The 13,508-nt window shown below is 42.9% G+C and overlaps 3 protein-coding genes across 6 annotated transcripts; all 3 read left to right on the top strand.

Moving 5' to 3' along the window:
* The first annotated feature begins 1,250 nt into the window (after nt 1–1,250).
* LOC130533656 (tubulin alpha chain-like) lies at nt 1,251–3,778 on the top strand. The gene is made up of 4 exons (XM_057047249.1): nt 1,251–1,371; nt 1,504–1,726; nt 1,881–2,029; nt 2,114–3,778. Exons 1-4 carry the CDS (start codon nt 1,369–1,371, stop codon nt 3,086–3,088), a joined length of 1,350 nt encoding a protein of 449 aa, XP_056903229.1. The 5' UTR covers nt 1,251–1,368; the 3' UTR covers nt 3,089–3,778.
* Nucleotides 3,779–3,904: 126 nt separating this feature from the next.
* Nucleotides 3,905–7,069, top strand: LOC130533643 (tubulin alpha chain). The gene is made up of 4 exons (XM_057047222.1): nt 3,905–4,064; nt 5,259–5,481; nt 5,594–5,742; nt 5,834–7,069. The coding sequence occupies exons 1-4, from the start codon at nt 4,062–4,064 to the stop codon at nt 6,809–6,811; spliced, it is 1,353 nt and encodes a 450-aa protein (XP_056903202.1). The 5' UTR covers nt 3,905–4,061; the 3' UTR covers nt 6,812–7,069.
* Nucleotides 7,070–8,142: 1,073 nt separating this feature from the next.
* Nucleotides 8,143–13,401, top strand: dnajb2 (DnaJ heat shock protein family (Hsp40) member B2). 4 transcript variants are annotated; one of them, XM_057047316.1, is made up of 11 exons: nt 8,143–8,403; nt 9,450–9,539; nt 9,710–9,819; nt 9,947–10,000; nt 10,155–10,271; nt 10,420–10,491; nt 10,648–10,771; nt 10,978–11,048; nt 11,199–11,483; nt 12,945–13,015; nt 13,140–13,401. In XM_057047316.1, the coding sequence occupies exons 2-10, from the start codon at nt 9,475–9,477 to the stop codon at nt 12,971–12,973; spliced, it is 927 nt and encodes a 308-aa protein (XP_056903296.1). In that variant the 5' UTR covers nt 8,143–8,403; nt 9,450–9,474; the 3' UTR covers nt 12,974–13,015; nt 13,140–13,401. The 4 variants fall into 4 exon arrangements, with proteins under 4 accessions (XP_056903296.1, XP_056903288.1, XP_056903278.1 ...); XM_057047308.1 differs by lacking the exons at nt 12,945–13,015; nt 13,140–13,401 and adding an exon at nt 9,346–9,386 and having other exon boundaries at nt 11,199–12,724; XM_057047298.1 differs by lacking the exons at nt 12,945–13,015; nt 13,140–13,401 and having other exon boundaries at nt 8,143–8,530; nt 11,199–12,724.
* Nucleotides 13,402–13,508: the final 107 nt, after the last annotated feature.

Consider the following 13,508-nt stretch of genomic DNA (forward strand, 5'->3'; position numbering starts at 1 on the left):
TGTAACTCATCTAACTTGTAACTGTTAAACAGAATCATTAAAACATAAAAAAAAACACCAGAGCATTTTTTACAGAAAGTTTATCGCTCATGACCTTAATTATGTGTAATGCACCTCAGTTCCAGCACTCTGTTTTCATTGTTCACAGCACTGACATGGTTATTATCAATAAAGAGACGTGATTTTGTGGCGTCAGAGAATGAAGCAAACAATAGAATTGGGCCATGGCTTTAAACCTCAAACAACACCTGTGAGGGAATAGTCAGGTGCGTGCTTTCCCACTAATGGTTAACAACACATCCTAACCAATCTTGAAGATATTCTAAACTAAGTTATGTTAATTGAATGGATGTTTTATTCTTATGAATAACTCTACAATTACAATAATATTTTAATAAACAATTTAAACTCTTCATCCATTTGGGTATTTTTCTGAGCACAATAACTGACAGTACATCAGTGTTGTGAATCCCCGGAGGCTCTTAAAGTGGTTCCACCTGTTTTGAATATCACAGAGTTCAGAAATCTACCTCAGTTTAGATTAGAGCTGCCAACACAAACAAGCTGCTGCCTCTTGTAAACTCAGGCAGTGGAAGAAAACTGATTCCTGGCAACAGAAATCATCAGTCACCTATGGCACATTTCCTTTTTCTGTAGATTAAAACATGTTGACTTTGTTCTTTTGGTCTCCTCTGGGACTGAATAGGAGGGGCATTGAGTGGCTTTTCAGAGACCTTAGACATTGCCAAACAGCATGGGAAAGTTGTGGATTTCAATACACATTTCAATGATTTTTGACTTGATTTAGACAACATGTCTCTCAGATGGGAGTTGTGTCTGTAGATAACAGTGCATTAAATATAAAGTGAATGCAGAAGTTTCTATTAAAATGTAATGGAAATGAATATGGTATTTTATGGTATAACATGAAAAACTTTATTGTTGGGGTGTTGAAAATCAGGGATAGCTTAAAAAAAGCATTTGTCAGAAGGCTTACAATGAATGTTCCTGCTTCCAAAACCATCAAAATCAACACAATAATTCAAGCAAAACTACAATCGGGCTCCTCCACTTCATCTGAGGTTCTGCATATCCTCTCCGAAACACTGGGGGTTCATACACACCGGCACCAAACAATCACACAGTCACACAATGAGTAGGGTGGTGACCTCCTTTCTGCATTGTGTTCATGTCTGTCTGTCAAAAGCATGACCTTATCTCGCATCCATCAGTAGCTTCTCTGATTTCAGCCCGGATCAAATCACAGTTCAGCAAAAGCTGCAGGTATAAAAACGCAGAGGAACACAGTTGTTTCGAGCACTTCATCTTCTTATTGATACCTGGCCATTGGAGAAGAGGAAAACAGATATGGTAACTCGTTTCAAAAGCTTTATTCTTTATTTTACCTAGAAATATTAGTTCATTAACTGAGGTTGATTGTGATGATTTTATGGAAAACATTGCAGAATAATTCCAAATTCATACAAATGTCCCTCTCCATAGCGTGAATGTATTTCAGTTCATGTTGGCCAAGCTGGGGCTCAGATTGGCAATGCATGCTGGGAGCTGTACTGTCTGGAACATGGGATCCAGCCAGATGGACAGATGCCCAGTGACCGGACCAATGGAGGGGGAGATGACTCTTTCAACACCTTCTTCAGTGAAACTGGAGCCGGGAAGCATGTCCCTAGAGCTGTGTTTGTTGACCTGGAACCTACTGTGATCGGTCAGTGAGAATATTAATGTTAAAAAATTGCTGACTGATTAACTGACTGATTAGACTGATTAAACACTTAGCATCTTTGATTTTATTTAAATGATTCATTTTTAAACAATAGGAGGGGCTTTAAGTGTAGTTTTCTGTCTCGATGTGTCTCCAGATGAGGTGCGTACAGGAACCTACCGGCAGCTATTCCACCCTGAGCAGCTGATCACAGGGAAGGAAGATGCGGCCAACAACTATGCCCGTGGACACTACACAGTGGGCAAGGAGCTCATCGATGTGGTTCTGGACAGGATCCGTAAACTGGTAAGACAGTCCGATAATGACAAACCTACATGATTATGGTGTGGGTACATTTTTTGTTCAATTTTAACATTTTTTTTATTACAGTCAGATCAGTGCACGGGCCTTCAAGGATTCCTCATCTTTCACTCCTTTGGTGGGGGCACTGGTTCAGGTTTCACCTCACTGTTGATGGAGAGACTCTCTGTCGATTATGGCAAAAAGTCTAAGCTTGAGTTCGCCATCTACCCAGCACCCCAGGTCTCCACTGCAGTGGTGGAGCCTTACAACTCCATCTTGACCACCCACACCACCCTGGAGCACTCTGACTGTGCCTTCATGGTGGACAACGAGGCCATCTACGACATCTGCCGCAGGAACCTGGACATTGAGAGGCCGACCTACACCAACCTTAACAGGCTCATCAGCCAGATAGTGTCCTCCATCACGGCCTCCCTTCGCTTTGATGGAGCTCTGAATGTTGACCTGACAGAGTTCCAGACCAACCTGGTGCCCTACCCTCGTATCCACTTCCCTCTGGCCACTTATGCTCCAGTCATCTCTGCAGAGAAAGCCTACCATGAGCAGCTGTCTGTCGCTGACATTACCAACGCCTGCTTCGAGCCGGCCAATCAGATGGTGAAGTGCGATCCTCGCCATGGTAAATACATGGCCTGCTGTCTGCTGTACCGTGGCGATGTGGTGCCCAAAGACGTCAACTCTGCCATCGCAGCCATCAAAACCAAACGCAGCATCCAGTTTGTGGACTGGTGCCCCACAGGCTTCAAAGTAGGCATCAACTACCAGCCTCCCACTGTGGTTCCTGGAGGAGACCTGGCCAAAGTGCAGAGGGCCGTGTGCATGCTGAGCAACACCACAGCCATCGCTGAGGCCTGGGCCCGTCTAGACCACAAGTTTGACCTCATGTATGCCAAGAGAGCCTTCGTCCACTGGTATGTCGGGGAGGGAATGGAGGAGGGAGAGTTTTCAGAGGCCAGAGAAGATTTGGCTGCCCTAGAGAAGGATTATGAAGAGGTCGGCACTGACAACATTGGGGAAGATGATGAAGGAGAGGAATATTGAACATCCTTAACCTTACTGTTAAATAGTACAATTTATACTTCTTGAAAAATGTTTTCTTGAAAAATCTTGACTTACCAATTGTTAGAGAAGTACTTTCTGAAAATCTGATATTCAATGTAGAAGTTGTGTAAAGCATTTGTATTTTTAACACCTAAAGCTGAAGTCTCCCATGTTCAAGCCTCTCTGGTGGACTGCATCAGGCTGAGAAACTTTGACCAAATCCTCTCTTTGTGCACCTCCCCCCCTCTGTCCCATCCATGTGGAATGTTAGTTATGAAAGGGCTCCTATGTCAGTTTCTATACACCATTCAGCTGTGAATCCGAGTGTGGAAAAAAAACGTCCCAGCTCACTGGCTGTTGTTTATGTTACTCATACTCAGACAGCGGCCTACAGCAACAATACGATCTCAGTTATGAATCAGCTCAAGGACTGTTGAATAATCCCACCAAGAAGATGCCACAAAATGACTTTCATATCTTCTCTCTTTTTAAAGTTTTGTCTCTTTTTAGTGTCCCATATGATCATTAAAGCCAGTGTCTTAATAACCAGGCTAGTGCTCGATTTCAATAAATATTAGATGTGAATGATGAGGTATCAACATGCATGTTGATGAATGCAGTGAATGTATAATAAAATGTATGATTCTACCTGATAGAATTTATGTTGTTAATAAAATATATTTACATCAATCTCTGAATGTTCCCTCATTTCAAGCACAGTGTGAGGTCAGGAACAATGCCAAAGCTTTTTTTTAAAGCACAGGAATCATAAAATGGCAGACATTTTTAAAGAACTGCCCTCTTTTTCTTTAAAAAACAGACCTTCCCTTCTGCCAATGAACTCTGCAGCTGTGCTTTCCATCCTGCCCCTTCCACATCATCGCCTGGCTATATAAACACCGACTCTCCCTCTCCTACGCATTTCTGCACGGTGTCTGATTCCTCGACGTCAGCAACAGGACGAGCAGGCAAAATGGTGAGTAACCGCCCTGCTGATGCTGTCTCATTCTCTTTTTTCCTCAGCCTTTCTGCTGTGAATAGCAGCCTCTCGATTAGTGATGCATATAAAGCTTTATCCTCTGGGAATCCTCTGGTGTTTAGCTGTTTCTATGCAGAGAAACCTTGAGCACAGGCCTGTTCCTGGATAGGTTTCTGTTCATGCTGAACCTCTGGAAGTCAGATGACAAATGCTTATTTTCTTTGACTATTTTTTTTGACAAGTTGGTTTTAATCTACTGTACCAAGTCTTAAAGCCCAAACTATTAGAACTGCTAGTTTTAACCATGTTTCTTTATGGCTGTGCAGAAAAAAGGAGTGATTTGGCAAATCCAAGCTAAGGAATTTAGGGGATAAAGAACAGAAAAGAGGAGGGGTCCGGCCTGCCGAAGTGGAAGGGACCCGGCTGTATAAGCCATACTGCAGCTGTTGGGAGGATATGATTTAAGAGTGAAGGAAGAGGGAATGAAAAGCCACCATACTGACTCTCACAGCACGTACAGATGGAAACAATAGGGGGAGGAGAGATGAGAGGAAAGGGAGGATAGACACAATAAAAAGCTTAGAGGGGAGGGATTTCCAGCTTCTTCGAGCATTGCCTTCTGCTGTCCACTGCTCCTTGGTTTGAGAGGGACTCCTCAAAATGTGTACTCAGTCAGAAGTTGAAAGATTTCACAATTCAGCTTTATTTTGTATCTGTGGTTGCAGGATTTTGGTGTAATGGTTTAACATTTTAACTGAATGTAGATACTGACTTGGTTGATCAGATGAAAACTTTGACCTTCTACCACAACACGTATCCATCGGCCTGTCTTCTCTCTATAAAGTGAAGGCCCAGATGACTTGAAACGTTAACTTAAGGTTCAAAGAACAACCCTGGTTGCCATAGACCCTTAATGAAATCTTGTAAAACCCATATTTAGATGGATCAGGTGAAACAATTTCACTAAAAGTGAGCGAATCTTTGGTTTAGGATGAGATGCTCCCTCAAAATGAAGGGTTTCTCTGAGGAATTCAGTGGTGGGCCAGAGATTAGTGGTTATGATGCAGAAATTTCCAGATGAAAATAAACATCTCCATCTGAGTAACGCACTTTAAAAATGTTCCCTGTCAGGGAAAAAAAAGACAGGCTCAGAAGATCTGTCGTCTGACTGCTTTCCTTGCTTTTCTGCAGCGTGAGTGTATTTCCATGCACGTGGGCCAAGCTGGTGCCCAAATGGGCAATGCATGCTGGGAACTGTATTGTCTGGAACACGGGATCCAGCCAGATGGACAGATGCCCAGTGACAAGACCATTGGAGGGGGAGATGACTCCTTCAACACCTTCTTCAGCGAGACCGGAGCAGGGAAACATGTTCCCAGAGCCATTTTTGTTGACTTAGAACCTACTGTGATCGGTCAGTAAATTTTACTGTTTTAATTAAAATCTGCATGTCAGACATTTGTGTTTGAAAATTCCAACAGTAACTTGCAAGAAGCTAGTTTTTTTGTCAATGGTTCATTTTCCAGATGAGGTGCGTACAGGAACCTACCGGCAGCTATTCCACCCTGAGCAGCTGATCACAGGGAAGGAAGATGCGGCCAACAACTATGCCCGTGGACACTACACCATTGGCAAAGAAATCATCGATCTGGTTCTGGACCGGACTCGTAAATTGGTGAGGGTCTCATAGGTGTGGAAGAGAAAATGCTATTGTAGTTGTAGTTGATGTGTAACTTCATTTAATTAAAAATACATTTTCATGATAGGCTGATCAGTGCACTGGCCTTCAAGGATTCCTCATCTTTCACTCCTTTGGTGGGGGCACTGGTTCAGGTTTCACCTCACTGTTGATGGAGAGACTCTCTGTCGATTATGGCAAAAAGTCTAAGCTTGAGTTCGCCGTATACCCGGCACCCCAGGTCTCCACTGCAGTGGTGGAGCCTTACAACTCCATCTTGACCACCCACACCACCCTGGAGCACTCTGACTGTGCCTTCATGGTGGACAACGAGGCCATCTACGACATCTGCCGCAGGAACCTGGACATTGAGAGGCCGACCTACACCAACCTTAACAGGCTCATCGGCCAGATAGTGTCCTCCATCACGGCCTCCCTTCGCTTTGATGGAGCTCTGAATGTTGACCTGACAGAGTTCCAGACCAACCTGGTGCCCTACCCTCGTATCCACTTCCCTCTGGCCACTTATGCTCCAGTCATCTCTGCAGAGAAAGCCTACCATGAGCAGCTGTCTGTCGCTGACATTACCAACGCCTGCTTCGAGCCGGCCAATCAGATGGTGAAGTGCGATCCTCGCCATGGTAAATACATGGCCTGCTGTCTGCTGTACCGTGGCGATGTGGTTCCCAAAGATGTCAACTCTGCCATCGCAGCCATCAAAACCAAACGCACCATCCAGTTTGTGGACTGGTGCCCCACAGGCTTCAAAGTAGGCATCAACTACCAGCCTCCCACTGTGGTTCCTGGAGGAGACCTGGCCAAAGTGCAGAGGGCCGTGTGCATGCTGAGCAACACCACAGCCATCGCTGAGGCCTGGGCCCGTCTAGACCACAAGTTTGACCTCATGTATGCCAAGAGAGCCTTCGTCCACTGGTATGTCGGGGAGGGAATGGAGGAGGGAGAGTTTTCAGAGGCCAGAGAAGACATGGCTGCCCTGGAGAAGGATTACGAAGAGGTCGGCACAGACAGCGTGGGAGATGAGGATGAAGAAGGTGAGGAATACTGAAGGGAACAGTCATCACAGCTTCATACCCCTTGTTCCAATAGCTAAGATGAATGTGCACATTCCTAGCAACACCATGTTAACTCTGCTCTGCTAATAGTACAGTATTCAATAAAAAAGTAAAAATCTGAAATGAGTGTATGGTCATCCCATTCTTTTGGGTGTTTGTTCAAGGAACAATGGTCTTAAACGTTCATATGTTAATGACAATTGTTACAGGAAAGTGTGAAAATGTATTTAACAATAAAGCTTTAAACCATACGACTTTTAAGGAAATATTATTCTGCTTGTGCCGGTAAAATATGGTTTCTGGCAGTGCCTATGGAAATTTTACTACACATTTAAATAACTGACCTTGCATTTTTAACTACAGATAGAGATTTCAGCATCCATATTTTCCTTGATATCACATTTATATGCAACAGCCGTCCATTTACAATGAAAGTTCTAGTTCGCTGCCTTTGCCAGTCTTTATTCTACAGTTGGCGATGAGGTACAACCCCCCCCCCCCCCAAAACAATGGGCTGTGCTGGCCTTTTCAGCCTCTCTGCAGTTTCTGAGCCAACAGAACCAGCTACAGCATAGTTGTGTTGGTGTTTGTTGGTGTCCTCCATTGTTGCACCCAGCTTTCATTAGAATCTGTGCCATTCTTTATTACTTCAGAAATATATAGGGTATTTGAAATAGATCATATGCACATATGGCTGTGAAAGTAATCAAATTCTTACATACATTTCCATGTTCAAGTCCAGGCCAACATTAATAGTATTGTAATCTCAATCAATAGGTAGTTGATATTCCACATTCATTTCCCACAGAAAGACCATAATTTCAACTTTAAACTTAATTAGACAGGGGGGAAAGCAAAGAATAATAATCATGTAGTTAGAAGTAGAACAGAGGGAAAGTGGGAATACAGGTTCATTTCATCTCCAACTCGGCTTTTTCTCTTCTTTATATTTCGTCTTTAAGCAGTTACTGTTCCTGTCAGCGGTGTCTGACACAGTTGCCCATATCAGAAGGCACTCTCTGATATAGTCACTATCAACTCCCTTCAGAATTTGCTCCCTTCGACTTTCAATCGAAATCGAAAATAAATCAATAAACGCAAGGTTATTGCCCAACGCATCTAAAAGTATTAAGCTAATTATCTTTCGTCATAGTTATGTAACATTTACATTTAAATACATCTTTAAAACCCTATAACTATAAACTATGACGCTATAAATATCTATTCAGTTTTGCAGCCCAACGACACACAGCATTTTATCACGTTGCATCGCTGGGGAAACAGGCGAACGTCGTTGGTGACGTCACCACACTGGTAAGTTCTAGAGACCTGAGTGACGTAACGGCTGGATCTTTAAACAGCGTGCGGGGCTAACGGGGCTAAACTGGCCGCTTGTTTTACCCCGCAGGGACCACAGAGCAGCAGAGACACGTCCCGGACTCTACTGCAAACACACTATCCCTTGTTGTCCAGAGGAAGGCGAGATAAAGAGGATTTGTCTCTGCGGCTGTCACGAAGAAGGACAGGGGGGCGTATTCGGGAGCTGTCAAAACCTGCGGAGAAAATAAAGGCTAAAAATCCGTCGGTAGGTCAACAGTTTGTTCTGAAAGCGGCGACGGCCGTCGGTTGACTCCCACACGCCGAGAAACGTTGTTAACAGACGTAATGCTTTTGAATACAAAGCCCACGTGAGGAGGCGCCTTAAACTGTATGTAAGTCTGCTATTTTTTATAAAGTGGTCGGATTCCGTAGAGCTGGAATTCGTTTCGTAATAGAAACAATATTGCTTTGACCACATGGCTGTTCCCTAAAGAGTAAAGTGGGTTAAATTTATTTGTGGTGCCTCAGTTTGGAAGTTCCCCGCGGTCCTGGAAGTGCCCGTTAATGGGATTGGCGCGGCCGTCAGCATGTGGCTATAATAGAACACCGGTCAGGGGAACTTTTAAAGGGCACTGGGTGTTGTTTTAACAAGGACAGTGTAAACGCAAAGCAAAATGTTCGGTGCCCAAGTTAACTTGTGTGTATGTGATCACGGGCTAATTTTAAATGTATTTAATTCAAATTCATACTCAAATAGCAAGCTGATAAAGCACCAATCAGCTGATTCTGACGTCATGGAGATCCTCAAGCTCACTCTGTATGTAAATAAACATGGCCGTTGTATTCTTTAGGATAAATGATAGCGTTCAACTGCTAGAAATATGACAAAGAACAAACATACTGACTGATTAATTTCTAAACTATATAATAAACTTGGTAATCAAACAATTAGTAATGTTGAATAGATCCCAATGAAACACCTGCTACACCATGAACGTCTAATATGCTAAGACAATCAGTCATAATATCTCAGTTTGTCCTAATTTTTATCAACTAGTGTCCAAAAATGATATGGAATTTAAGATGTCAGATATTTGTTTGTCTGAGGGTTATGTATGCCGTCACAGAATATTACACACTTTGACTCTGTTTGTAAAGACTTATATGTATAATTGCCTTACCCTTTCCCTTTCCACTCCTTCCATAGTTCATTTGTATGTGCAGTATCACCCTTTACTTTCTACTTAGGTAATAAACAAAAAAATCAAAAATGTATTTATAACATAAATCTTAACTGTATTTTACTTCCAGGGGTGTTTAGGTGACCAGAATCAACATGGTAGATTACTATAATGTCTTGGGAGTCTCCAAAACAGCCTCTCAGGAAGACATTAAGAAAGCGTGAGTATTGTGAAAGTAACTAGCGACTAATATTTATATATTTTTAACAATCAGTGTATTCATATTAATACTTCCTCAGATCATTATGAATGATAGCATTTATCATGGTTTGTTGATACAACTCCTTAAATGTCCTATACTTCCTTTGCTGAGTTACTGTATTTGCTCAGTTACAGGAAACTGGCACTGAAATGGCATCCAGACAAAAACCCAGACAATAAGGAGGAGGCAGAGAAAAAGTTTAAAGGGGTGGCCGAGGCCTACGAAGTTCTTTCTGACAGTAAGTCAGTAATTAGTAATTTATGTGGGTATAGGCAGGACTGTATCCTGAATATTTACCACATTCTATCTTTCTAAGTGTGGAAATTTTTGTTGTAATGTTAAATTTCATTCAACTCCCTCTTCAGAGAGTAAACGTGAGGCTTACGACAGATACGGAAGTGACATACTGCGAAATGCAGGTAAGTAACCATTGGTCCATTCACACCTGCTCTGACGTAATGTTAACCAAACCTATTCAAAGGCTACTTTGGTCCCATTTTATTCATCTCTCTCCCACTTCTCTCCTTCCATCCATCTCATTCTTTTCCTGTCATTCTCTCTCTCTCTCCACAGGCTCCTCCAGCTCAGAATTTTCTTCAGATCTCCCAGAATTCACCTTCACATTCCGCAGCCCAGATGAGGTGTTCAGGGACTTTTTTGGGGGCCAGGATCCCTTTCGTTCCTTCTTTGGTATGACCTACATACAGTAATAAACATGCTTGAGAAGTTATAAAGGGTTTTTTTCTATTCACACCATTTCACATTCTGCCAAACCTTCCAGTAAAATCTGCTTTGATTGAATTTTGCATCATTTAAAAGCAGAATTTCTGTCTCTCAGATGATTTTACACCCTTCTGTGGTTCATCTCATGTTGGACCCAGTCGCTTCTTTTCTTTCCCTTCAGCTGGAGGTAAGAAACCACAGATAATCAGCATCATCCAGAGAATTATACTCTTGTTATGTTTATTCTCTCATATCAGTAGTCAGAAAAGACTGAGGGTCCGTAATTATCCTTCAGAGTTAATCGATTTGATCTTCCCTTCTTTCCTAATGATGTGCTTTTCAGTGGACTTTACTTCCTTCTCCTCGTCCATGGGGGGTATGGACAGCATGGGGGGAGGGACGGGCAACTTCAGAGCAGTTTCTACTTCCACTCGCATCGTAAATGGCAAGCGCACCACCACGAAAAAGTATGTAAAACTGATCAGATGTCCCGTTTACCATCATATCTCACATTTACTCTGTCTGTGTTTGTGTTAACCCAGGAAAGTGGGACACATATGATTAAAGTTGATATACATGTGAACATGTTGAAGTCTTAAATCTCCTCTACAGTAGAAGCCCAGACAAAATAAGCAATGATTTCAATGCTCCCATGTATCCGATTCCCCACCAGGATAAAGGAGAATGGACAGGAAAGGGTCGAGATTGAGGAGGACGGTGTCTTAAAGAGCATCCTCATAAATGGTAAGACTGCACACTGGTGTCATCAGGACAACTAAACTTTAAGCTTTCTCATTGGTTTCTGTGTAAAGTGCTTAATGCAGTAGATCCACCTCTCCATGAACCTTTCACGGCGAGGCCTCACACACACTGTTGCGGGGTTGTTGTTTCCAGGCGTGGAGGATGACATGGCATTGGCTCTGGAGTTGAGTCGTCGGGAGGTACACCCCCAGCAATTGCCCCAGAAGCCACACATCCACAGCAGACCCTCTGACACGCAATACCGTGACCCTCAGCCTTCACCCGCACGCCGCTCCTTTAGCTCCGCCCCCTTCTTCAACTACGGGACGGAGACAAGCAGCGAGGACGACGAGGACGAAGCCCTGCAGATGGCGTTGGCCTGCAGCCTGTCAGAAATGGAACACCAGGAGAGAGAATCTATTATCAACACCATATCAGGTGCTGTGAGAAGGGCCAAAGCAGGGAAGGACCAGGGTGATGGCCACAGAGAAAGCCATGGTTTTAAAACTAAAAGCACCACTGTCGTGGTTAACGGCAAGGTTGTTTCAGAGGAGAGGGGTGAGGAGCGCAATGTTAGAATTATTCCAGAGCCCCAAACCAGGCGCGAGATGGAGGAGACGGGCTTCTCTCACGAGTCCCCCACAGCCTCCAGCAGTTCCACACCCGACAGTGAGCAGAACCCTGAGCTAAAAACCAACAACAGTGAGGCAAAAAAGAAAAAGAAGTGCACCTGCACTGTGTCCTGATGAGGAAAGTAGGGTTTTGGGAGCTCTATGCGATCCTAACCTCAGGGTTTCCAGGCTGACACACTTAAAATTGCACAGTTTAAAGAAACAAAAGCAATTATTGCTCTAAATTTTCTCCATATGACTGAAAATTCTAATAATGCATTTACACAGTCCGCAAAGTTTAATTGTCAGATTATTTATTTTAATTCCCTTCCTCTTTATATATGCAGTTCAGTCTGAGTAGGAAGGGTCAAGAGGACACACGTTGCAATTTGGTATGAAAATGCCTTGCCTTTAACGCACAATCAAGTTTTGCAGTCACAGCCATTTATTTATAACGTACTATAACATCAAACACTTGTTTTACAGTGAACACAATTTACCATACATATGACAGTATTATTTGTTTTTTACTTTTAAAGATTTAAGCGATTGACTATGAGCTCATTCAGTGAGGCGAACGCCGAAAATGTGCCAAAACGGAAGAAAATGTAGGAAATAGATAAAAAAAAGTTTTCCTCCAATAGTGCTGCCTGCGTAAATTTAGGAGCCATTTGACATCACCTGACTGACCAGTTGTTCCACTGGAGCTGCCCAGGGTGCCAACACCAAGTCGCCTTTTTTCCCACCTTATTTTTAATATTTGCGATCTTTCAGTTGAGGGGGAAAGAGCGTGCAGTCGTCTGGACGCCAACCTTTAAAAAGAAAGACTGATTTCTGCTGAAAATGTCACACCTGCTCCAGGTGTCGCCTTCATGTGGACAGTTAGCAGAATTATAGAAATATGTCTGTTATATTTTATCTCTCCCAAACGACTGTTGGATGTTAGGAGCTAAAGAGGACGGAGGTCTTTTATAAGTTCATTTTGTACGTTTTATGTGTACGGATGTGCCATGTATTGCTGTTATCTCTAGACTGGGATGATAATAAAGACCAGACAGGCCAACTAAATCTGCTTACTGTGCTTACGTTTTTGTTTTTTTTAAATACTCAAATCTGTGGAAAGTTATTTCTTTATACATTATTGAGGCATACTAAAACTCTGCTGATCTCATGTGCATTAGCCAAGGAAGACCTTTAAATGGCCCTGTGGGTTCATCTGTGGCACCTACCAATATTGTCGTTTTTACTGACTGGTAGCAATTCTCACATTTGCTGCTTCCTGTTTCAGACTCAGACTTTGAGGCCTTTACAAGTTAACCCTGAGTGGTGCTGCTCTGCATGGGACAGCTCTGCCCTGAGGTAAAATCCAGTGTGAAGCACCTTTGAAATGATGTTCGATACGGTTTAGACGGAGTTTTGTCAAAGTCCTGATATGACTGATGATGGTTGGGTAACGTGTCCTATACTGTGTCTGCTCTTACAGGTCAGTTCCCCATGATGCACTTGTCTCCCTGCTGAACACGGCACCTATCAGAAACTTAAAGAAAGTTACAAATGTTGATTGTATGTATGTGTGAGAATGTGTTTGCGTGTACATACAGAAGCTGACTGTGGAGACGGACGACTGGAAACTTTTTACTTAACAAGTCAAGTAAATTATTAAATTATCTTAACACAGTTATTTTAATTACATTTGCTCGTCTACAGACTAAGAGCAGAAAATAAAGGGTTTTGTCCGTAAATAATTTGTCACGTTTGCATTTGACTGTTCCACTCTCATGCGTGCGGGGGCGCTGTTTCCCAAACTTATTACATTTGATAGAAAATCAACAGGTGCCCGCGAAAATAGCGT

Source organism: Takifugu flavidus, chromosome 1 (assembly GCF_003711565.1).
Source record: "Takifugu flavidus isolate HTHZ2018 chromosome 1, ASM371156v2, whole genome shotgun sequence".
Taxonomy (NCBI): Eukaryota; Metazoa; Chordata; class Actinopteri; order Tetraodontiformes; family Tetraodontidae; genus Takifugu; species Takifugu flavidus.